General features: G+C 52.8%; 2 protein-coding genes across 2 annotated transcripts; one reads left to right on the top strand and one right to left on the bottom strand.

The window, feature by feature from the left end:
* Positions 1 to 1751: 1751 nt before the first annotated feature.
* On the bottom strand, positions 1752 to 11725 carry alg13 (ALG13 UDP-N-acetylglucosaminyltransferase subunit). The gene is made up of 25 exons (XM_068751256.1): positions 11606 to 11725; positions 10274 to 10357; positions 10131 to 10181; positions 10019 to 10065; positions 9356 to 9428; positions 9105 to 9186; positions 8877 to 9015; positions 8681 to 8762; positions 8488 to 8605; positions 7512 to 7576; positions 7321 to 7421; positions 7154 to 7239; positions 6526 to 6778; positions 6278 to 6385; positions 6085 to 6208; positions 5685 to 5853; positions 5576 to 5611; positions 5454 to 5509; positions 5304 to 5363; positions 5113 to 5230; positions 4914 to 5033; positions 3554 to 3594; positions 2997 to 3108; positions 2792 to 2887; positions 1752 to 2418 (listed from the first exon to the last, which is right to left on the bottom strand). The coding sequence occupies exons 1-25, from the start codon at positions 11723 to 11725 to the stop codon at positions 2066 to 2068; spliced, it is 2694 nt and encodes an 897-aa protein (XP_068607357.1). The 3' UTR covers positions 1752 to 2065.
* Positions 11726 to 12243: 518 nt separating this feature from the next.
* Positions 12244 to 21602, top strand: aars2 (alanyl-tRNA synthetase 2, mitochondrial (putative)). Its single transcript, XM_068751456.1, has 22 exons — positions 12244 to 12501; positions 12781 to 12969; positions 13027 to 13172; positions 13238 to 13429; positions 14226 to 14370; positions 14475 to 14632; positions 14715 to 14823; positions 14886 to 14924; positions 14998 to 15112; positions 16396 to 16523; positions 16596 to 16731; positions 18129 to 18298; positions 18377 to 18490; positions 18557 to 18697; positions 18857 to 18994; positions 19068 to 19171; positions 19244 to 19352; positions 19427 to 19552; positions 19637 to 19747; positions 20808 to 20891; positions 20964 to 21077; positions 21151 to 21602. Exons 1-22 carry the CDS (start codon positions 12244 to 12246, stop codon positions 21316 to 21318), a joined length of 2994 nt encoding a protein of 997 aa, XP_068607557.1. The 3' UTR covers positions 21319 to 21602.
* The last annotated feature ends 2144 nt before the right edge of the window (positions 21603 to 23746 follow it).

Raw genomic sequence — 23746 nt, 5'->3', positions numbered from 1 at the left:
CAGTACAAGTACAGTCACACAGTAGCATGTATTACAGTACAAGTAGTCAACTGTAGCGTGTATTACAGTACAAGTACAGTCACACAGTAGCATGTATTACAGTACAAGTACAGTCACACAGTAGCATGTATTACAGTACAAGTACAGTCACACAGTAGTATGTATTACAGTACAAGTACAGTCACACAGTAGCGTGTATTACAGTACAAGTACAGTCAAACAGTAGCATGTATTACAGTACAAGTACAGTCACACAGTAGCGTGTATTACAGTACAAGTACAGTCACACAGTAGCATGTATTACAGTACAAGTACAGTCACACAGTAGCGTGTATTACAGTACAAGTACAGTCACACAGTAGCGTGTATTACAGTACAAGTACAGTCACACAGTAGCATGTATTACAGTACAAGTACAGTCACACAGTAGCATGTATTACAGTACAAGTACAGTCACACAGTAGCATGTATTACAGTACAAGTACAGTCACACAGTAGCATGTATTACAGTACAAGTACAATCACACAGTAGCATGTATTACAGTACAAGTACAGTCACACAGTAGCATGTATTACAGTACAAGTACAGTCACACAGTAGCATGTATTACAGTACAAGTACAGTCAAACAGTAGCATGTATTACAGTACAAGTACAGTCACACATCCTGTCTCAGAGGAGCATTTCTTGCGGTCTTGTTTCCGTTGAAAGTCCTTCGTACATAAATCATTGACATTTAACAATACAAATAAAACTAATATTAAATTACTCAATTGATGCAAAATAACAATAAAATAAAAATAAATTACACCACAGATGCAAAATAACAATACATTAAAAAGACACATATGTACAACGTAGGTGGACAAAAAGGGGGTGGGATCGTCAGAGAGCTGGCTTACAGCCCACCGACTACCTGACCTTTAACCTGGCCATCTCTGATGCCAGCATTTCTGTGTCCGGCTATTCCAGAGGCATCATCGAAACCTTCCATGTCTCCCTGGACAGCGATTACCTCCTCAGAGAAACCCGGGACACGTTTATAGGATCTACCTCCTGATTTCATCAAGACTGCAGTCACTCTTCAAACTATAAGTATATTGTAGGCTTAGGGTTAGGGTGTTAGCATCAGGGTGTTAGCATTAGGGCGTTAGCATCAGGGTTTGTTGTTCCGATAGTTTCAAGTTCAACAGTCTTTATTATCCTCGTAGGGTAATTTGATTTATTTTGATGGTGGGATGAAGCCTGCGTCGGGACACACCTTGTCCTGCTCGTCTCCCCCAGGTGGATGAGTTAGGGTTCGGGTTACATTTAGGGGGCTGGGTTGATGGTGGGATGAAGCCGGACAGACTCATCAAGCTTCTGCTTGTCCGTCCAACACGGCCACCAGGAGAACCTCCTAATCAATCTTGTTTTGCGTCTATGTGGCACCATCCTCGCCCCCCCGACCCAGAGGGCAGGACCCACTCCTTACTGCCTCAGTTGACCTTTCTTTCGGCCTGCTCGGCCAGGGACAGGCGACAGGTGAGGTGACCCCTACAGTCACAGGATTTTAACCCCTTCCATGGGTGAGATAAAAGCCCACCAGCGCTCATAGTTAGCATGCTGCCTTTGTTCTGAATGTTAGCCGCATTAACGAGCCTGCTAGCATGCCAACAACAATACAGGTCATGTGACATTACACCAACAAAACAGGAGAAACCGTCTGCTACTGAACAAACTTTATTCCACAAACAAAAAAACACCAGTGAACAACAAATATATCCCATCATAAACAGGAACTGACTCAGCACACCTGATTGGCTGACAGATGAACAAAGACCTTGTTTTGTCTGTCGACTCCACACTGGACAACGCCGTTGCCATGGAGACAGGTTAAACACCAGGAACAGTCATTCACTGTTAACATGAATGTTACTGCTTTGTTCAATGTGAAGCTAACATGCTAACAGACACCTTGAAGGAAAACTACCAACATTTACTCCTTCAACAACATTCATATTTATATCTTTTCTATTGTGATTGTTTAGCACCTCTATAGCCACCAGCTAATCAGCAAGGTAGTGTTAGATGGTGGGGGGGATGTAGTGTGTTGTCGTGAGGTGGGGTGGCGGGGCTGTAAAATAACTGACCATGTGACCAGGATTGGGGGTGGGGCAGTAAACCCGTTGGGCAGGCTGTAGTCCCCCCCAGTGGGTGGAGGAGGGGGGGACGTAGGGATGGTAGGAAGGGTGATGAGGAAGGTGTGTGGGGTGAGGAAAGGCAGAGGGCAGATAGCTGGATTGGGGCGGAGCTTCATAAGGCACATGCAATACAGGGGGAGGGGCTGTCTGATCTGTGTACATGAGAGTAGGAAAGGAGGTGGAGCTTGCTGGAGCAGGGATGATAGAGGAGGAGCCTTCCATTGAGGAGGTGGGGCCTGACGGGGAGAACACAAATTCATTACCTTTGATTTCAGATCAAATTTTATGTCATCTTTAAATTTAACTCGAGTGATTTTGTTTTCTAGCTGTTCTTATGCCGTCTGCCAAGTTTTAAAATGCTAGCATGCTAATGACGCATCATGTCAAGATAACTGTAAAGGTTAGCCAACATTTGAACGGCATGTTGTCACCCTGCTAAGTCCCCGTCAATACGGTCACGGTGGCGCCATCCTAACGCGACTGAGTGCTAAGTATTAGCTGAAATTAGCTGAAATGTTCACCACGTCCTAAATGTTGCCGACTGAAATGCTAACGATGTTTCATTGTTTCAAGGCCGGAAAGTTTCACCCAAATGTCTTCAGGACTCACAGCTGCTTTGTCCGTCTCCGGTCCTGTTGGACTCCAGGTGGGATGAGGGGGGCTGATGTGGACCTTGGCCCGTCTCAGTGCAAGACAAAGGGGCACCTGAGGGCAGAAGACTCAGGACTCAGTGGGTAAAAACTGATCACAGCAGCATCTGGTGGCAATCAGAAGAACTGCAATGGCCAGCAGCCAATCAGCACGCAGGCCTTACCATGCAAAGGGAGCTCCTGACTCAGGAAGGGTGAGTAGTGCTGGTAGGGGTACGGGGTCTCTGGTGGGGTGGTAGGGTACGTCTGCTGCTGCCAACAGCTCTGATGGTACCACTGTGGAGGTGAGATGGCAGATTGTCAGGTAACAAATTCAGGTGCTGCAGGTGTCCCAGAAGAAGTCCCACCCTGATGGCATGACAACTGAAACCTGACGGATTTCATAGTCTCCAGGTCAGCGATGTCTCCTGTGTTTGTTCAAATAAGGGACTTCCGCGTTACCATAGTTACATTTTCCTGCATAGCTCGCACACCTGATTGGTAATTGTGGCACATAAAAAAAAATCAGCTCGTATAAAAATGGCAATTATGCAAATTCTCATGTAACATTGAAACTAATAAGATAAATATGCAAAATTAGACCAAATAAAAAGTACATCAATCAAATCAGAAACTGGGTGGGGAATAAAAAGAACAATCATCCCCCATCAAAGTGAATTCCAGGGAGGTTTACCCCTAAATAAACTATTAAAGGACAAAAACGAGTAAACTAGGGTCTTACCTGGACCCCCAGGTTGAAGTAATACTGGAGGACACGGCAGTCTGTGCACGCACGCACACGCACGCACACGCACGCACACGCACACACACGCACAGGAAGTTGCAGCACAGGTGACAAAATAACCCCTGGCAAAAATTCTGGAATCAACCGTCTTGAAGGATGTTCATTAATTCAGTTTCATTTTGTCAGAAAATATCACAAAAATAAAGTCACTTATAACGGCAACTTTCTGATAACTGTGTTAGCCAATAGCATTTAGCCAAAACCAAGATCTGCATCAGAATAGAATAGAGTAGAAAGCCTTTATTGTCATGCCATAGTAGCTACACAATGAGATTAGATGAACGCTGCCGTCAAAAAGCAGCGGCCACGCCTCGGAGAACTCTTGCGCCAAGTGGATTGATGTGAATTATGGATCAACAGATAAAGGAGGATTATCATTAAAGAAGGTAACGCATGACAGAACGTTGTAGCAGATGTTCAAGCGGCTGTGTCCAACATCTCCCTGCTACGCAGACGGCCAGTAGAGGGGACGTCTTCGATCAAGCGGCTGTGTCCAACGTCTCCCTGCTACGCAGACGACGGCCAGCAGAGGGGACGTCTTCGATCAAGCGGCTGTGTCCAACGTCTCCCTGCTACGCAGATGACGGCCAGCAGAGGGGACATCTTCGATCAAGCGGCTGTGTCCAACATCTCGGTGCTACGCAGATGACGGCCAGCAGAGGGGACGTCTTCGATCAAGCGGCTGTGTCCAACATCTCGGTGCTCACTAATCACGGCTCGGATGGAAACAGTGACGCACGGTTTGTTTTTACCTGAAGGTTCCAGGTGACACGGTCGGCCCCAGTGCCGTCAGTCTCATCCACATTTCACAGCTAGAAATAAAACGCCGCTCTTTACAGCAGACGCTCTCTCTCTCTCTCTCCGTCGGCATGGCGATGCAGCCAACACAAAGTCACCACCCACAGCGGCCCAATCTCGATTCCTCCCGTCTTCCTCACTGACGTGTGGTTCAAACCGAAAAGGCTGAACAGAGGAGCTGATCGCTGCTACATCCCTCAACGCCGGCGAGCCGGGCGGCACACCCAGAATGCCTTGCGACGGAAACACGCTGAGCCAACATGCCTTTGTAGTCGGGGGCCCCTTCAAGTACAAACTTTTATTCTGGATTTTTTTGAAGCCATTTTAAGTGACTTCACTGCGCTGGTATTTTCTACCCGACTTCCTGAACATCCTTCACGGACCTGATCACATGATCGGTCGGATTGATGGCAGCCAATCAAAGACCGGATAAATCATTCAAACTGACCAACCATGTGATCAGACCGAAGTGTGCTGTGTGTGGTGGGCGACCTCTGACCTCTGGGTAAATCACTGCCGTTAGGGTCATAGGAGTAGGGGGGTGGAGTCACCACGGGGCAGAGCGTCTCACCCAACTCATTAACCAACCAGGGAGAGGCCGATGGAATTGCCATGGCAACTAAGTACAAACACACAGTTCCAGTGTGCGCATGAGCACATGGTTGAAGTGCGTGTGTGCATACATGTGCATGTGTCACCTGAGCGCATCTGTGTGGCTGGGGGCAGGTGAGCAGCTGCAGGTACACGTGATGGAGAGGAGGGAGAGGAGGAAGAAGAGGAGGGTGACGAGCAGATGACGGCCGAGGGCTTCACTACCTGCAAAAGGTGAACACCGTCAGCCCGTCGGCGAGGACGGCGGCGGCCTGTCGGCGAGGGCCGCTGTACCTACCTGAGGTGCGTAGGTGTAACTCATCTCTGGTCTCGCTGTTGATTCTCCTTCCTGCTCATTCTTTCACAATAAGAGCACAGAGAAAATAAAGCATCTTGGTGTGGGTTTGATGATGAAACCTCTGCTCAGGTCCAAGTCCAGCTGACTCACCTGGCTCGTGCACGGCTCAGCAGCGGGGTAAACACCTGAGGACGGGTAGCCCTGATCTGCAGGTACAGGTCGCATTGAGACACCGCCTTCACTCAGGTGTTCAGGAGTCACACGCTACTCACCGGCGGCCATGTAGACGTACTCCTCCGGGAACTCGGCTGAAACACAACCGTTAGTCACATGATCGCTGCCATTTTCTTCTTCTGCATTCATCGAGCGAGCCGTCCTCACCCTGGTCCTCCACGGCGCTCGTGTCCTCCTGCTCCTCCTCAGAGGAACACCCGGGGGTGTTTCCAGGTGGAGCTGCAGGGGGGAGTGGCCCCGAGCCTCTTTGTGCCCTGTAGGAGGTGCCAGATGAGGGGGGTGGAGCTCCCATGGTGGGGGGAGGCAGAGTGGGACCCTGTGGGAGGAGTTTCAGCTTAAATCTGACTTTCGCTCTGCCAATGATCGCATGGCGGTGCAACTTGGGGGCGGAGCCTGCAGCCCATTTACAATGTGTTCTTTCAGATTTAGTTTTCAAATGTTTGTTCACATATACAAGTCAAATTGCCTCCTTGGTTCCATTAAAGAATTAAATATTGTAATGATTTTATTCTGATCGCTGTTCCTGATCAAACGCTTCTTTTCTCACCTGCAGCGGAGGAAACGCCCCGTCGGCGCCGGCGTCCAGCTCGTAGTAGATGTCTGGGTCCAGGTCAGCAGGTTCATCAAACTGACACTCTTTATTCAGCGCCGCCAGCTGACGACGACTACGACTGGACACAAACAGCCCTAATCAATCACTGATAATCAATAACCAATAAGCTGCGCTGCTGATGGTTTACCGTGACCTGACTGCGTAGTTCTCATAGTCATGACAATATCGCCTGCTTGGGTGGTAATAGCTCAACTGTGGGCCAATCAGATGACGGTTCAGGAAACGGGCGGAGCTTCTGACCAAAGTACACACACACACGCACGCACGCACACACACGCACACGCACACACACGCACACGCACGCACACGCACACGCACGTTAAAAATGAACCAGACTCGCATCTCAGAAAAGACGCTCTAAAGGTAAGAACTCACCTGGAGGCTCCATAGCGAGATCTGGCTGTCGGGTGGTGGTGAGGTGGAGCGTAGGGGTCGTAGGTCACGGCTCCAGGGGAAGGTGGGCGGGGGTGCCCAGCTGGCTGGAAGCGGGGGGGTAGGCCAGAGGGGGCCGGGCCACCATAGGAGGATGGCGAGGTAATCAATAGATCCGGCCCCTTCATCCCACCGCTGCCCCGAGACTTCCTGAAGTAGCGATGCCGGTGATGCCGCTGACCACGAGAATCCATGTCTGTGACAGGAGGAGACGGGTCCAGAGCCGGGCCCAGAGCCGGGCCCAGAGCCGGGCCCAGAGCCGGGCCCAGAGCCGGGCCCAGAGCCGGGTCCAGAGCCGGGTCCAGAGCCGGGCCCAGAGCCGGGCCCAGAGCCGGGCCCAGAGCCGGGCCCAGAGCCGGGTCCAGAGCCGGGTCCAGAGCCGGGCCCAGAGCCGGGCCCAGAGCCGGGCCCAGAGCCGGGCCCAGAGCCGGGCCCAGAGCCGGGCCCAGAGCCGGGTCCAGAGCCGGGCCCAGAGCCGGGCCCAGAGCCGGGCCCAGAGCCGGGCCCAGAGCCGGGCCCAGAGCCGGGCCGTAGCCGGGCCGGACACAGTAACGGGTTCTGCTCCACATACCCAGGTCTCCTTTTCTAGCGGGGGCCGCCACGTTCCAGGCAGGGACCGGATTCACGGGTTTCAGGTCCGTCAGCGGAACCAGGTGTCTGACGCAGACGGGGAACATGACAGCGTGTTGCTTTCAGAGTCACCTGGACGCGTTGGGCGGTTCAGGTGCAGCGCCCTACTTCTCTCCCAGCTCCTCGATGAAGACGGTGACGGCTGATGAGTGCGTCCCGACTTCCTGGATGAAGGCGTTGTAGTACTTCCCCTTTGGCTCCAAACGCACCTGAAACAGGTCGACAAGCGTCATCAAGCCTGGACGAGGCTTGACCCCGCCCACACCGAGAGCCAAAGACGGGCTTCAACGCGGTATTACCTGACACTTGTCTCCCAGGAAGTACTGCCTCCCTGCAAACACCATGTACTCTGTCTTCTGCATCTCTGTCAGAGGACACAGTGGACAGGTTAGCACAGCAGGACCTCCAGAGCAGAGGACAGGTTAGCACAGCAGGACCTCCAGAGCGGAGGACACAGAGGACAGGTTAGCACAGCAGGACCTCCAGAGCGGAGGACACAGAGGACAGGTTAGCACAGCAGGACCTCCAGAGCAGAGGACAGGTTAGCACAGCAGGACCTCCAGAGCGGAGGACACAGAGGACAGGTTAGCACAGCAGGACCTCCAGAGCGGAGGACAGGTTAGCACAGCCGGACCTCCAGAGCAGAGGACACAGAGGACAGGTTAGCACAGCAGGACCTCCAGAGCAGAGGACAGGTTAGCAAAGCAGGACCTCCAGAGCGGAGGACACAGAGGACAGGTTAGCACAGCAGGACCTCCAGAGCGGAGGACAGGTTAGCACAGCCGGACCTCCAGAGCAGAGGACACAGAGGACAGGTTAGCACAGCAGGACCTCCAGAGCAGAGGACAGGTTAGCACAGCAGGACCTCCAGAGCAGAGGACAGGTTAGCACAGCAGGACCTCCAGAGCAGAGGACACAGAGGACACAGTGTCGGCGTCTAATTAAGACGAGGTGGTCTCTATGGCCCAGGGTTGAAGCCACGCCTCCACTCGCTCCCTGAGCGCCGGCGTCTTTCTCCTGGACTCTCACAGGACACTTCCTCCCCCCCCCCCCCCCACAACCTGCACAGGTGAGATCACCTTTCCCCCATCGAGAACCCGCCCTCCGATTTAAGCTAACAGTACAGACTCTCAGCCCGGAGGCGTCGCCTGCAGGAAGTTAAAGATGGCTGCCGCGTCCCAGAATGAGGAGTCGACTGATGCTGCTAACCCAAGCCGCAGATCAAAGGTCAGCCCCCTCCGTCCAAGAAGACGACTCAATTCAGGTGAGCTTTACCTTTGCAGGTGTCCTGCCACAACTCAAAGTCCAGGTTCCTGTAAACCTCAACGTCCAGAGACTTCATCACCTTATGTGGAAGAGACAGTCTGAAGGGGGGAGGGGCTTCTGCAGGGGGCTGACCAAAAAAGTCGACAGGACTCATTAATAGCATGAAGACTCCTCCCACCTGACACGACATCAATTCTCTCACCTTTGTGTCGTCTTTTGAGACTCGCAGTTTCTCCTCAGCTCCACCCAACTCTAACTCCTCCCTAAAAACAGTGGCATTAAGACTGGCACCAGCTAGCCAACCTAGCACAGTGCTAGCTAGCGTATAACGAGCTAAGGGCTCATCTCGCGCAGCATAATGCAACAGAATTGATGCTAGAAAAGTTAGCAACATTTACCTGTCGATGTCGATGTCACTGCCCATTGAAGGGCTGTTTCTATAGCGACGACCTCCAACCCTGAAGGACTCCATGGCTTGACAGAGCTCCGCCTCCTCTACCCCAAACACCCGAGTGTAAAGCAGCTCATACAGGATTGCTACACACACACACACACACACACACACACACACACTTCCTTTAAAGCTGTCAATCACTGTGATCTACCAATCAGTGACCAGTACTCACACTGACAGAGGGCAGCGGAGGCGGGGTAACTCCTCGGGTAAACAATGTCATATTGCCCATTGATGGAGCAACAGAGTGTTACCTAGGCAACACAGAAGACTGTCAGTACTGACCAATCACATCCCACTTCACCATCAGTCCTAATCAATTAACTCGCTCTACACCGAAACGTTTATTCACACAATAGATCCATACCCGTACATCGAGACTGGAAATACACGTCCAGAGCGTTTTCGCTCGACCTTCCTCACCTTGTCAGCAAAGTCATCCTCAGAGATCACCGTGGGCGGTTTCCCCGGGAACCGGTAGATCAGGAAACAACGCCTGTAGTCAACGGCAACACAAAGTGTATATAAACTATATAGGATCAATTATTAATGATGCCACACCCGCAAGTCTATCCATCACCATGGCAACCAAAAAGGGGCTCAGCTGGTCCCTGGTGCATCCCACCTCTACACTAAACTCCCGTTACTCCTACTGCTGTCCTACAACTGTCCAACATGTCCTGAACTACTGACATACTTCTCTACCACTCCAGATGTCCTCATGTAGTACTACAGTTCCTCATGCAGTACCACAGTTCCTCTCTGGACCCCCTGTCCTTTCTCTAGATCTACAAAGACACAACGCAGCTCCTTCTGACCTCCCCTGTACGTCTCCATTGCTAGCATCAAAGCTAACATTGCGTCCGTGGTACTCTTCCTCAGCACAAAGCAATACTGCTGCTCACAAATATTACTTCCGTCCTTAGTCTAGTCTCAACCACCTTGTCCCATAACTTCATCGTATGACTCATCAGCATTATCCTCTACAGTTTCTACAACTCTGTCTCCCTTTTTCTTGAAGATGGACACCAGAACACTTCTCCTCCGTTCCTCTGGCATCTCGTCTGATTGGACCAATAAACTCACCTGTAGAGCTGAGACAGAGCCCTGATCTCCACGTGACCCACCGTCTCCTGAAAACAGGCACACACCTTTAGGCACACACCTTTAGGCACACACACGATCAGGACAAACTCACCTTTGGGTCTTCTAGGCGTTCCAGGTATTTCTCAAAGGAACCTTCAACAAACTGACAAGAGAGCACATGATCTACAGGGTCATGCTGGTCCTACTGGTGACAAAGGTCACTTAGTGACGAAGAAGAAGAAGAAGGTCACTTACTGGTTCAAAGGTGGATTTGTTGGCTCTCATGAAGTTGGCACAGTCTTGGCGACTCCTCTGGTGGTAGTTCTGCGAGTAATACAACTAGACACACAACCTCATGGGTAACTGACACCGAGTGATACAACTACAGACACACAACCTCATGGGTAACTGACACCGAGTACTACAACTACAGACACACAACCTCATGGGTAACTGACAATGAGTGATACAACTACAGACACACAACCTCATGGGTAACTGACACCGAGTGATACAACTACAGACACACAACCTCATGGGTAACTGACACCGAGTGATACAACTACAGACACACAACCTCATGGGTAACTGACAATGAGTGATACAACTACAGACACACAACCTCATGGGTAACTGACACCGAGTGATACAACTACAGACACACAACCTCATGGGTAACTGACACCGAGTACTACAACTACAGACACACAACCTCATGGGTAACTGACACCGAGTGATACAACTACAGACACACAACCTCATGGGTAACTGACACCGAGTGATACAACTACAGACACACAACCTCATGGGTAACTGACAATGAGTGATACAACTACAGACACACAACCTCATGGGTAACTGACACCGAGTGATACAACTACAGACACACAACCTCATGGGTAACTGACACCGAGTGATACAACTACAGACACACAACCTCATGGGTAACTGACACCGAGTACTACAACTACAGACACACAACCTCATGGGTAACTGACACCGAGTGATACAACTACAGACACACAACCTCATGGGTAACTGACAATGAGTGATACAACTACAGACACACAACCTCATGGGTAACTGACACCGAGTGATACAACTACAGACACACAACCTCATGGGTAACTGACAATGAGTGATACAACTACAGACACACAACCTCATGGGTAACTGACACCGAGTGATACAACTACAGACACACAACCTCATGGGTAACTGACAATGAGTACTACAACTACAGACACACAACCTCATGGGTAACTGACACCGAGTACTACAACTACAGACACACAACCTCATGGGTAACTGACAATGAGTGATACAACTACAGACACACAACCTCATGGGTAACTGACACCGAGTGATACAACTACAGACACACAACCTCATGGGTAACTGACAATGAGTACTACAACTACAGACACACAACCTCATGGGTAACTGACACCACGTGATGTTCACTGACAGCTTTACACAATTCCCTAAAACTCAAGTTGCTGACGTGCGTTTTGGGTTAGGTCTGCTACCCTTTGATGTTCACTGCCCCCCCCCCTTAGCCACATGCTAACCCTTAACCCGGCTCACCTGTTCGGACACAGCCCTGAAGAGACTGGACGCGTCCCGGGCCACCATCTTCCTGTACAGACCCAGGCTGCACAGATACTCGTCCATGTTGACGAAGTACTTCTTGACGCCTTTCTGCATTCCTTCGCCGGTAAAGTAACGACAAACAATCCGGGAACGTCGGACCGCGGCTCGATTCTAAGCTAGAGCCGCTCCGCCAGTCTGCAGGTGAGTTTAATTAGGTGTGAATCAGCGCGCGAAAACACTGCCGATGCATTCACGGGCTGTCGGAAATGTTAAAGATTAATCAAACATATCACATTTATTTTGGAGACATGTAATTTCTTTTTCCTTAATTTGGATAAAATATAATCTTAGAACATTAACGTTACCTTCCTTCTTTATGCAATAATGTTAATTTTTTTATTCCAGGCATTCTTTTATTTTTAAATATTTTTTCATTTTCAGAAACTGTATTCTAGTACAGAACTTGTGTTTAGAGAATATTAATAATTTGTTCTTATTAGTAAATATGTTCATTTTGTCATTAGACTTGATTTAAAAAAACCGCACAGGTCACGTGCGTTAAGAGAAGAAGAAGCAGCAGCCTGCGCATGCGCATTACGACGAGCCGTCGCCTCAATGCTGGTTTGGTCCGCATGAAGCGACTTCTCCAGCGGGGGCTGCGGCCGCTCGGCGGGCCGCTCGGCGGGCCGTCCGGCGGGCCGCCGCTCCGCGCCTCGCCCCGCTCAGCTCGCTGCTTTAGCGGCTCTGCTCCGGAGCCTTCCTCCGCCCATGTTCGCAGCACCTTCCTGGACTTCTTCCGGCACAAACACGGACACCAGCTGGTTCCGTCCTCGCCGGTCCTGCCCAGAGGAGACCCCAGCCTGCTGTTCGTCAACGCCGGCATGAACCAGGTCAGTTCCGGGACGGTCCGGTATCTTCTCAGAGCTAAGCTAAGCGGCTACAGCGGATGTTAGCTAGCGACTTCAGATTAAATGCAGGATATGAGAGGAACCTGTTGAGGACCAGGAAGTGATGAAGAACGGGAGGACACACCTGTGGAGGTGTCTAGGGGAGCAAGCTGAGGGGTTAGGCTGGCTGGTGGGGGGAGGACCACGCAAAGGACGGGTGAAGTGGGGAACGTCGGGTTGCCGTGGCGACGGGACAGTCCATTCACGGTGATGTGGTTTTAGTTCAAGCCCGTCCTCCTGGGCTCCGCGGACCCCCGCAGCGAGATGTCCTCCTACCGCCGCGTGGTCAACGCTCAGAAGTGCGTCCGCGCCGGCGGGAAGCACAGCGACCTGGAGGACGTGGGTCGCGACCTTCACCACCACACCTTCTTCGAGATGCTGGGGAACTGGTCGTTTGGAGACTACTTCAAGGTGAGGAGGAGGAGCGAGGAAGACGTCCGTGCAGCGCTCTGACCTCTGTCTCTGCAGGAGGAGGCGTGCCGCATGGCCTGGAGCCTCCTCACCGAGCATTATGGGATGCCTGCTGACAGACTCTACGTGTCCTACTTCGCTGGAGACTCGCCGGCGGGTTTGCCGGCGGACGAGGACACTCGTCTCATCTGGTTGGACGTTGGGTACGTGACGTTCCTGCAGGACTCCGGGACGTGTTCCTGTGTCTGACGCCGCGTGTCCTCTTCAGGGTTCCTCCTGGTCGTCTCCTGCCGTTTGGGCTGAGGGACAACTTCTGGGAGATGGGGGACACGGGGCCCTGTGGCCCCTGCACCGAGATCCACTACGACCACGTGGGGGGCCGAGACGCGGCGGCCCTGGTTAATGCTGCCAGTCCGGAGGTGGTGGAGATCTGGAACCTGGTCTTCATGCAGTACAACAGGTTCTCCTGGGTTCTCCTGGGTTCTCCTGGGTTCTCCTGGGTTCTCCTGGGTTCTCCTCGGTTCCCGGAAGCGTCCTGCAACTCATTTGTTGTCCCACTTAATTTAGCTTTCGTCTGATTAAGCACACTTTTTGAACATTTTCTAGGGGTGTCCCGATCAGGTCCCCCCCCCCCCGAGTCCGAGTCGTTTGATTTTGAACCGATACCGAGTCCCGATTCGATACTTCTTCAATACATTAAAAAAATAAAGACGAGTGAAGAGGACCCAGGATGTCCCTCATTAGTTCTTGTTCTTAACGGAGCACTTCTGTGGCGTAGCTTCAGCATTCAAGTAGTAAATAAAGTACTTTATTCACTTTGGACTTGGACTAGTGCAACAGGAAATACTACATACGAGTATTTAAACTAGAATGAACAGCAGCTGATCGCCAGGTTGTCCTCGTCCACTTCAGAATACTTCCACAGCGTGACTATCTTCAAGCTGCTTCCTGTTTAGCAGCTTCAACCAATGGCGTCACAGGAAGTGATGTCATGCTGCACGCGTTACCGTCTCTGTCTGTAGGAGAGAGGTCTCACTCTGTAGCGTAACTCCAGATCTGATCACAATAATAACAATAACGATCGAGTCCGCCAGCTTGTGATCGGGCCCGATTTCTGATCATGAGATCGGATCGGGCCACGTAGTAAATGTAGCATATCAGTTAGCTGCTAAAGCGCTAACAAAGCTGGTCAGGCTGGCTGATGTCACTGGGACCAGTTAAACCAGTTGAGGACTGGTCTCTGTGTCTCCTGACAGGGAGGCGGACCGCAGCCTGCGGCTCCTGCCCCAGTTCAGTGTCGATACTGGGATGGGACTGGAGAGACTGGTCAGTGTCCTGCAGGGCAAAAGGTCAAACTATGACACGGACCTGTTCACGCCGCTGCTCCACGCCATCCAGCAGGTAGGCCGTCAGACCGATGATAGGTACTATAGTCGAGTACTATACTGCAGATGATACTGCAGTGCATGTACCCCCCCCCAGTCATGTTTTTCATTTGACCTCAGAGATCGGGGGCGGGGCCATACACCGGCCCATACACCGGCAGGACGGGGGCAGCAGATGAGACCAGGGTGGACATGGCCTACCGAGTGGTGGCGGACCACATTCGAACTTTATCGGTCTGCATCGCCGACGGCATTCATCCAGGCACGTCGGGAGCAGAGTGAGTCATCGACCAATAGGACGCCAGCACGCCAGAGCAGCCAATGGGCTGCCAGGCTGACGGCCTCTCTGTCTGCTGCCAGGCTGGTTCTGAGGAGGATTCTGCGTAGGGCGGTTCGGTTCTGTGTGGAGGTCCTTCAGGCGCCTCCGGGGACACTGGCCAGCCTGGTTCCCACTGTCAGCCACATAATGGTAAAATACGTTTCCCACAATCCCGCTGACCAAGCAGAGTTTAGAGTGACGTGTGTTTCCAGGGAGACGTTTATCCGGAGCTCCGCAGGGAGGCAGGCAGGGTGAGAACTGAAGCTAAGCTACGTAGCATGTAGCTCCCAAACATCTGGAGGTGACCGGCGGCTCTCCTTCCAGATCGGGGACCTGATCAACGAGAACGAGGCCCAGTTCCTGACGTCCCTGCAGCGGGGCAGCAGGCTGATCCAGAGGACACTCTGCAAAGAGGACTACAAACGTGGAGTCTTTCCTGGTCAGTTCCTCCCATCAGCCACCTGGGCTCAAGGTCGATCACAGACGAGCTGAGCTGAAGATCTCATTGGGTGGGGGCGTGGCCATCCACTGGTCCAGTCCGTCTTCCCAGCCGTCCTCCACACTGTTTCATCTGTTGTCTCTGAATTAGACCCATCAGTTTGGGGGGGGTGAAACCGGACCTGCCGGCTGGTTGGGCCCGACCGAGGTTCTGGGCCCGACCGAGGTTCTGGGCCAGACCCGCGGTTCTGTTCCTCCGCGTCAGTGTAGTCGGCACGAGGGTGGCCGCTCCGGCCCCCAAACAAGAGAGATTTAATATATTCAATAAGAGTGTGTGTGTGTGTGTGTGTGTGTGTGTGTGTGTGTGTGTGTGTGTGTGTGTGTGTGTGTGTGTGTGTGTGTGTGTGTGTGTGTGTGTGTGTGTGTGTGTGTGTGTGTGTGTGTGTGTGTGTGTGTGTGTGTGTGTGTGTGTGTGTGTGTGTGTGTGTGTGTGTGTGTGTGTGTGTGTGTGTGTGTGTGTGTGTGTGTGTCTCTGTGTGTGTGTGTGTGTGTGTGTGTGTGTGTGTGTGTGTCTCTGTGTGTGTCTCTGTGTGTGTGTGTGTGTGTGTCTGTGTCTCTGTGTGTGTGTGTGTGTGTGTGTGTGTGTCTCTGTGTCTCTGTGTGTGTGTGTGTCTCTGTGTCTCTGTGTGTGTGTGTGTGTGTGTGTGTCTCTGTGTGTGTGTGTGTCTCTGTGTCTCTGTGTGTGTGTGTGTCTCTGTGTCTCTGTGTGTGTGTGTGTGTGTGTGTGTCTGTGTCTCTGTGTGTGTGTGTGTGTGTGTGTCTCTGTGTCTCTGTGTGTGTGTGTGTCTCTGTGTCTCTGTGTGTGTGTGTGTGTGTGTGTGTCTCTGTGTGTGTGTGTGTGTGTGTGTGTGTGTGTCTCTGTGTGTGTGTGTGTGTGTGTGTGTGTGTGTGTGTGTGTGTGTGTGTGTGTGTGTGTGTGTGTGTGTGTGTGTGTGTGTGTGTGTGTGTGTGTCTCTGTGTGTGTGTGTGTGTGTGTGTGTGTGTGTGTGTGTGTGTGTGTGTGTGTGTGTGTGTGTGTGTGTGTGTGTGTGTGTGTGTGTGTGTGTGTCTGTGTCTCTGTGTGTGTGTGTGTGTGTGTGTGTGTGTCTCTGTGTCTCTGTGTGTGTGTGTGTCTCTGTGTCTCTGTGTGTGTGTGTGTGTGTGTGTGTCTCTGTGTGTGTGTGTGTCTCTGTGTGTGTGTGTGTGTGTGTGTGTGTGTGTGTGTGTGTGTGTGTGTGTGTCCAGCTGCTGTGGTCTGGTCTCTCCACAGAGACCTGGGTTTTCCTCTGGACCTGGTGGACCTGATGCTGGAGGAAAGGGGGGTCCGGGTGGATCATCAGGAGCTGGACCGCCTGATGTCGGAGAACCAGAAGGTGGAGGTTCTGTTCACACTGGAACCAGGTGTCCACAGGTTCTGTAATCCTAATCAGCTGTTTCTGTCTCAGCTGATGTCTGACCTGCGCTCAGGTGACCGGTCTCAGCTGGCGTTGGACGTCCACAGCCTGGCAGAGCTGCAGGACGCCGTCCCTCACACCGACGACCGCCTGAAGTACGGGTACCGCCTGGACCAGGGGCGCTACGGTACGCGTCCCACCTGGACACACCTGAGGGCTCATAGCGGTTCTGAGAACACAAGGAGAAAATGACATGTCTTCTTGTCCCTTGAGGGGTCGCCACAGCAACCCAACCATCTCCCCCTCACCCCGTCCTTTGCATCGTCCTCCCTCACTACGTCCATGTCTCTTCTCCTGGGTCGTCCTCTAGCCCCGTCCTTTGCGTCGTCCTCCCTCACTACGTCCATGTCTCTTCTCCTGGGTCGTCCTCTAGCCCTGTCCTTTGCATCGTCCTCCCTCACTACGTCCATGTCTCTTCTCCTGGGTCGTCCTCTAACCCCGTCCTTTGCGTCGTCCTCCCTCACTACGTCCATGTCTCTTCTCCTGGGTCGTCCTCTAGCCCTGTCCTTTGCATCGTCCTCCCTCACTACGTCCATGTCTCTTCTCCTGGGTCGTCCTCTAGCCCCGTCCTTTGCGTCGTCCTCCCTCACTACGTCCATGTCTCTTCTCCTGGGTTGTCCTCTAGCCCTGTCCTTTGCATCGTCCTCCCTCACTACGTCCATGTGTCTTCTCCTGGGTCGTCCTCTAGCCCCGTCCTTTGCATCGTCCTCCCTCACTACGTCCATGTCTCTTCTCCTGGGTCGTCCTCTAGCCCCGTCCTTTGCGTCGTCCTCCCTCACTACGTCCATGTCTCTTCTCCTGGGTCGTCCTCTAGCCCCGTCCTTTGCGTCGTCCTCCCTCACTACGTCCATGTCTCTTCTCCTGGGTCGTCCTCTAGCCCCGTCCTTTGCGTCGTCCTCCCTCACTGATAAATGCGATCGGGCCGACCATCAATGATCGATGATGGAATGAAAACTCTCAGCCGTGATCTTTGTGGGTTAACTAGGAGAAGAGTGACCACAGGATTGTCCTGAGTGGACAGTGTTTCAGGTGTGTGCTGGGCGTGTCCCACGCCAACTTCCTGGGCCTCCTGAGTTCGGGTTTCGGCATCGGTACCACGATCCGAAATCAAAACGTCCCAAAGCCAGTTTCCACGTCTTGGCAAAGAGACTCGTCCAAATCCCTGTGAGGCGTCTCTGGGACGGACGGTCCAGGTATGGACTGTTGTTCAACCGCACCTCTTCATGGATGTCTGGTACCGACCAGGTAAAACATCAGGTGGTGGCTAAAACCTGGTTCTGGTCATTCAACCTTGAAACTGGAGAACATCTGGCTAAGTCCTGTGGTGCTACGCAGAAACGCATCCAGGTGTTCTGATCCACCCCGCCCCCCATGCTGGCCCCCCATGCTGGCCCCCCATGCACGGATGCAGGTTCTTTCAGGGGCCCGCTGGACCACGACTTCTTTCTCTCTCCTACCTTTAACCCTGATCAGTTTTTGTCTTAGACGTGATGCTTCCATTCATTGAACCTTCCTGTCCTCCAGTGTTCCCAGCATGCACTGCAACAGTCCTGGCTCTGTATGACGGTCAGACTCTGGTGTCGGAGGTCACTGAAGGTCAGCGCTGTGGCGTCATCCTGGACCGAACCTCCTTCTACTCCGAGCAGGGGGGGCAGTCATATGACCAGGGCTACTTCACCCGGGACGGGCTGCAGGTCAGCGGTACACCCAGAGGATCATGAAATGAAATGCATCATGGGAAGTTGTGTCCTAGTGCGTGGCGTCTTTCTCAGCATGTCCCGTGTGCTGTGGAGGCCGTCGTCATGTCGGGGGGGTACGTGGTTCATCAGGTGACTGCGGTGGACAGCCTGAGGACTGGAGAGCAGCTGGTGCTACACCTGGACCAGGTGAACACACGATGGAAGCAGGACGACGTACGGTGTGGGACAGAACCAACGCGCTGTCTGTCTCAGGTCCACAGGTTGTCCTGTATGGTCAAACACACGGCGACTCACATCGTCAGCTTCGCTCTCAGGGAGGTTCTGGGTCCGTCGGTCCAGCAGCGAGGGTCTCACCTGTCGGCGGATCGCCTCCGCTTCGACTTCACCGCCAAGGTAGGTCCACGCCCCCACGGTGCTTCTGTCAGTGCCCCAGGGGCAGATCCTGGTGCCCCGGGGCAGCTGGGATTAATTATTATTATTATTAATCATTAACGAGCAGCATGACTGTCGGGCAGTGACATCACAAACTCGCATGCTGTTTCATCCAATCAGGGCTCACTGAGCATCCAACAGCTGCAACAGGTGGACAGGTGTGTCAGTGGCATTATCGCAGCCAATCACAACGTCCACAGCCAAGAGCTTCCTCTGGAGACCGCCAAGCGTATCGCCGGGCTGAGGATGGTGGACGAGGTTAGTGTCTTTCTCCCGCTTCATTGACCTACCTGTTCACCTGTCCGTTTGCTTACCTGCCTACCTGTCTCAGGTGTACCCAGATCCTGTGCGGGTGGTGTCGGTGGGGGTCCCGGTCTCTGACCTGCTGAACACCCAGACAGAGAGAAAGATATCTGTGGAGCTTTGCTGTGGAACGTGAGGATGCGTACTTTAATGTCTCCACCTGTCCTCTCCGTCTCTCACCTGTCCTCTACTTCCTGTGTTCAGTCACTTGCTGCAGACCGGATCAATCGAGGATCTGGTGATCGTCTCTGAGAAACAGATTGTGAAGGGAATCAGTCGCATCGTCGCGGTGACGGGACGTGAAGCCACCAAGGTCAGAGACTGTCATGTGCTAGCTTAGCAGCCTAGCTCCATCAGAGGACAAACACCTGCGATGTCGTCTTTCAGGCTCGACAGGAGGCTCAGGTGTTGACTCGGGAGGTCGACGCCCTGTCTGCCAGACTCACAGGCTCCGCCCTCCTATGCCTGGACTCCGCCCAGCGTCTCTCCAAGGATGTCGGCATCCTCTCTGATGTACATGTGCTACCCATGATGCACTGCAGCCCCATACAGAAGTTGTGGCATGTGGTTCAGTTAACCCTTTGCTGTGTCTGTCAGGCGGTGGACAAAACGCCACTCCCCCAATGGCGGCGTCGAGACCTGCAGAGTCGCCTCAGAGCACTGCAAAGGTCCAGTAACACCAGTGTGAGGAAGCAGGAGGCCAGACAGGTGAGACGGGTTCAGGGAAGACACTTCTGCTGCTCAAACGTCCTGCAGGTGAAACAGGTGAGCCTCAGACGATGTGTCCAACAGTAGCCGCAAACTGTCCTGAAGACTGAAGCGTCCTCACTGGACAGGTGAGCTTCAGTTTCCATGTTACAGCCTGGACTTCAATCCATCATCAATCAGGGGGCTGTTCAATCTGTTCAATCGCTCCCAGAGCCTCCGATCAGGCCATCGGCTCGCTCCCAGAGCCTCCGATCAGGCCATCGGCTCGCTCCCAGAGCCTCCGATCAGACCATCGGCTCGCTCCCGGAGCCTCCGATCAGGCCATTGGCTCGCTCCCAGAGCCTCCGATCAGACCATCGGCTCGCTCCCGGAGCCTCCGATCAGGCCATCGGCTCGCTCCCAGAGCCTCCGATCAGGCCATCGGCTCGCTCCCAGAGCCTCCGATCAGACCATCGGCTCGCTCCCAGAGCCTCCGATCAGACCATCGGCTCGCTCCCAGAGCCTCCGATCAGGCCATCGGCTCGCTCCCAGAGCCTCCGATCAGGCCATTGGCTCGCTCCCAGAGCCTCCGATCAGACCATCGGCTCGCTCCCAGAGCCTCCGATCAGACCATCGGCTCGCTCCCAGAGCCTCCGATCAGACCATCGGCTCGCTCCCAGAGCCTCCGATCAGACCATCGGCTCGCTCCCAGAGCCTCCGATCAGGCCATCGGCTCGCTCCCAGAGCCTCCGATCAGACCATCGGCTCGCTCCCAGAGCCTCCGATCAGACCATCGGCTCGCTCCCAGAGCCTCCGATCAGACCATCGGCTCGCTCCCAGAGCCTCCGATCAGACCATCGGCTCGCTCCCAGAGCCTCCGATCAGGCCATCGGCTCGCTCCCAGAGCCTCCGATCAGGCCATCGGCTCGCTCCCAGAGCCTCCGATCAGGCCATCGGCTCGCTCCCAGAGCCTCCGATCAGGCCATCGGCTCGCTCCCAGAGCCTCCGATCAGGCCATCGGCTCGCTCCCAGAGCTGTGATGATGATGATTTGTTCTTCTTTCCCATCATGCTTTGCTCAGGCTGCAGTCAGAGCTCAGGTTCTGCTAGAGAAGAATGGCGAGAAGGAACTGCTGGTGGACTCCGTCGAGACGGACTCGCTGTCGGTGAGGTCACTGCCCACGATGCACAACTTCCTGTATGTGATGACATCACTGTGACATCACCTGTCCTGTCAGATTGTAATGAAGACAGTGAACCAGCTGAGCACCGCTGCTCCTCAAAGCCACGTGATGCTGCTCGCCCACCAAAGGCATTCTGGGAAAATCCTCTGTGCTTGTCAGGTTCCCAAGGTAACACCTTTCTGTGACATCATGGTGGGTGGAGTCTTGTGGCCTCTCTTCAGTCTGTGATTTGCCCCCTCAGGATTCGCCATCCCTCTCTGCTTCTGCCTGGGCGGTGGCAGTGTGTCATCACCTTGGGGGGGGGAGTGCCGGTGGCTCGGCGCTCGTTGCCAGGGGAACAGGAAGCTGCAGTGACATCACTGAAGCTCTGAGGTGGGCGGAGGTTGCATTCCAGAAGACCAAACGATGATGTCATAAAGGAAGAACTGACATCACAGTGCCTCCTGCTGGTGCCTGTCATACTGACAAACTACTTCCTGTCTGGACAGGAAGTGTGCGGCCAGATGTCAGACGATCAGAAATGAGCTGCTGTCCTCTGTTAGCATGCTAGCGATAGCTTGACTTATACCTGATTTTTGTAATATGCACAAAAATAACTATAAAGATAAGCTCCACCCACAGCTCCTCTTGGGCTCCTGTGATTGGACATGTTGTACATCACGTCTCGTAACGTTTTAAGTTCTAAAATAAAAATGTCACATTTGATTTGTCTTTATTATGACTTGGAACAAATATAGATAATTAATAAGTGACCCGGTTCCATGCGGACCAGCAGCAGATAGTGGGTGGTTCTGGTTCTTCAGAACATGGACACGTTCAGCCACTGCAGGAGAACAGGTTAGTCCTGGTTCTGGTTCTGGATCGCATGGCTGATGGTGCCGATGCCCTGGTCCTTCTCCCGCAGGTGCTGCTGGTGGGCCGCGATGCCCGACCTGGTCTTCAGGTGCTGGAAGGTTTGCAGAGCTGTGGAGTGTTTTGCTTCAGGTGAGTGATGCCAGAAAGGGCGTGTCATTTATTCAGTGCGGGGACATCCTCTTGTCTCCTTCAAAATAAAAGTATCGCCTAGTAATGCTACGCGTCCAGAGATTGGCGGCTCCCTTCACACACGTCTCACACCAGTCGTTAGTTCTAACTGGTTTTTCCTCTTTATTATTATTTTTGTTTTATTCAGCTGAATTAGTTTTGCTTTAAATGTATTTAAAGAATTCGACGGTTTGATGTTTCTGACAATGATCAAAATGATCACAAATCTTTATTTGAATTGTTATCATTAACAAACATCAATGTGTCCGGCATCCAGATCCCAGCATGCACCTGGAGCGGCCATTAGTTGATGCAGAGACAGAGCCACTGCAGGAAGAGAGAAAGAATAGTTCAGTAATGATGTCGCGGGTAAACTGGGTCATGTGACCGGCTTGACCAATGAGAAGACTCCACGTTGGTCCGTGTTCTGGTTCAGCACTGGGACGGTACCTGCTGAAGGTCCAGCTGGATCTTCTTCTGGTTGTTCTTGTCCAGAATCCTGAACATCTCTGGAAGCAAAGGAATCGTGAATGAGCTGTAAGGAGTGGATCCACTGGGATCATAGTGGATCCGCTGGGATCATAGTGGATCCACTGGGATCATAGTGGATCCACTGGGATCATAGTGGGCGGACTGGACACTGACTGAAGAGGGTCTCCAGGCGGATCACACGGCCCACGAAACGATCAAAGTCCATGGCAAAGCTGTTGTCGGCATAACGACTGACAATCTCCAGAATGACGGCGCTGTTCACCTGGAAACCTGAAACACAGAACCGTGGTTCCTCACAGAACCTCGGGACGCACTCATGCAACCTTTTCTGGACCTCCTCTAAGAACACACCTTTAGATCAAACTGACCTGACCTGAAGGTCTGCTAACTTAGAACACCTAGAACTCTCACCTGCTTCAGCCAGTGCTGCTCTCATCTCATGACTGCTCATCGTTCCAGAAGCATCGGAGTCATGACTCTTAAAGATGAGGAGGAGCAGGAGGAGTTAGCTGTTAGCTCCTGTTCCCCCTGCAGGAGGAGTTAGCTGTTAGCTCCTGTTCCCCCTGCAGGAGGAGTTAGCTGTTAGCTTTGAGCTCCTGTTCCCCCTGCAGGAGGAGTTAGCTGTTAGCTCCTGTTCCCCCTGCAGGAGGAGTTAGCTGTTAGCTCCTGTTCCCCCTGCAGGAGGAGTTAGCTGTTAGCTCCTGTTCACCCTGCAGGAGGAGTTAGCTGTTAGCTTTGAGCTCCTGTTCCCCCTGCAGGAGGCGTTAGCTGTTAGCTCCTGTTCCCCCTGCAGGAGGAGTTAGCTGTTAGCTCCTGTTCACCCTGCAGGAGGAGTTAGCTGTTAGCTTTGAGCTCCTGTTCCCCCTGCAGGAGGCGTTAGCTGTTAGCTTTGAGCTCCTGTTCCCCCTGCAGGAGGCGTTAGCTGTTAGCTCCTGTTCAGTTAGCTGTTAGCTTTGAGCTCTTCGTGGACATGGCGTGATGCTCGGGGTTGGCAGAATGAGTCAGAATACAGGTGTGTTGGTTTGTTTGGTTTCCAGGTCAGTGCTGAGTAAACGTCTCCACCCTGATGCAGCATTCAGACTGACCTATGGACAGAACCGAGACACCCGATAGGTCTACAGTGCTACTGCTGCTAATACACGTCTGTGTATCCACTGTTCTTGTGTGTTCTGTACTCGTATGTGTTTTGTAACTTGGTCTATCTTAGGGCGTACGCTACATCATAGCGCTGTAGCTAGCATATATTATTGTCATTACTGTTACATGTTGCACGCCTTCACCGAGGAAAACTCCGAGTCTGTGACCCTTATTGACAATAAACT

Source organism: Brachionichthys hirsutus, chromosome 17, assembly GCF_040956055.1.
Source record: "Brachionichthys hirsutus isolate HB-005 chromosome 17, CSIRO-AGI_Bhir_v1, whole genome shotgun sequence".
NCBI classification, from domain to species: Eukaryota; Metazoa; Chordata; class Actinopteri; order Lophiiformes; family Brachionichthyidae; genus Brachionichthys; species Brachionichthys hirsutus.
This window is presented reverse-complemented; position numbering and strand designations above follow the sequence as displayed.

What these genes read in the sequence shown, in the direction of transcription:
- alg13 (XM_068751256.1), bottom strand. Translation starts at nt 11,725, where the DNA reads ATGCAGAAAGGCGTCAAGAAGTACTTCGTCAACATGGACGAGTATCTG. An exon ending in GCTCTGTCTCAGCTCTACAG is followed by an intron (nt 9,429 to 10,018) that starts GTGAGTTTATTG and finishes CGTTGACTACAG; the next exon opens with GCGTTGTTTCCTGATCTACC. An exon ending in TCCTGGGAGACAAGTGTCAG is followed by an intron (nt 7,422 to 7,511) that starts GTAATACCGCGT and finishes GACCTGTTTCAG; the next exon opens with GTGCGTTTGGAGCCAAAGGG.
- aars2 (XM_068751456.1), top strand. Translation starts at nt 12,244, where the DNA reads ATGAAGCGACTTCTCCAGCGGGGGCTGCGGCCGCTCGGCGGGCCGCTC. An exon ending in TGCTCCACGCCATCCAGCAG is followed by an intron (nt 14,371 to 14,474) that starts GTAGGCCGTCAG and finishes ATTTGACCTCAG; the next exon opens with AGATCGGGGGCGGGGCCATA. An exon ending in CGGGACGTGAAGCCACCAAG is followed by an intron (nt 19,353 to 19,426) that starts GTCAGAGACTGT and finishes GTCGTCTTTCAG; the next exon opens with GCTCGACAGGAGGCTCAGGT.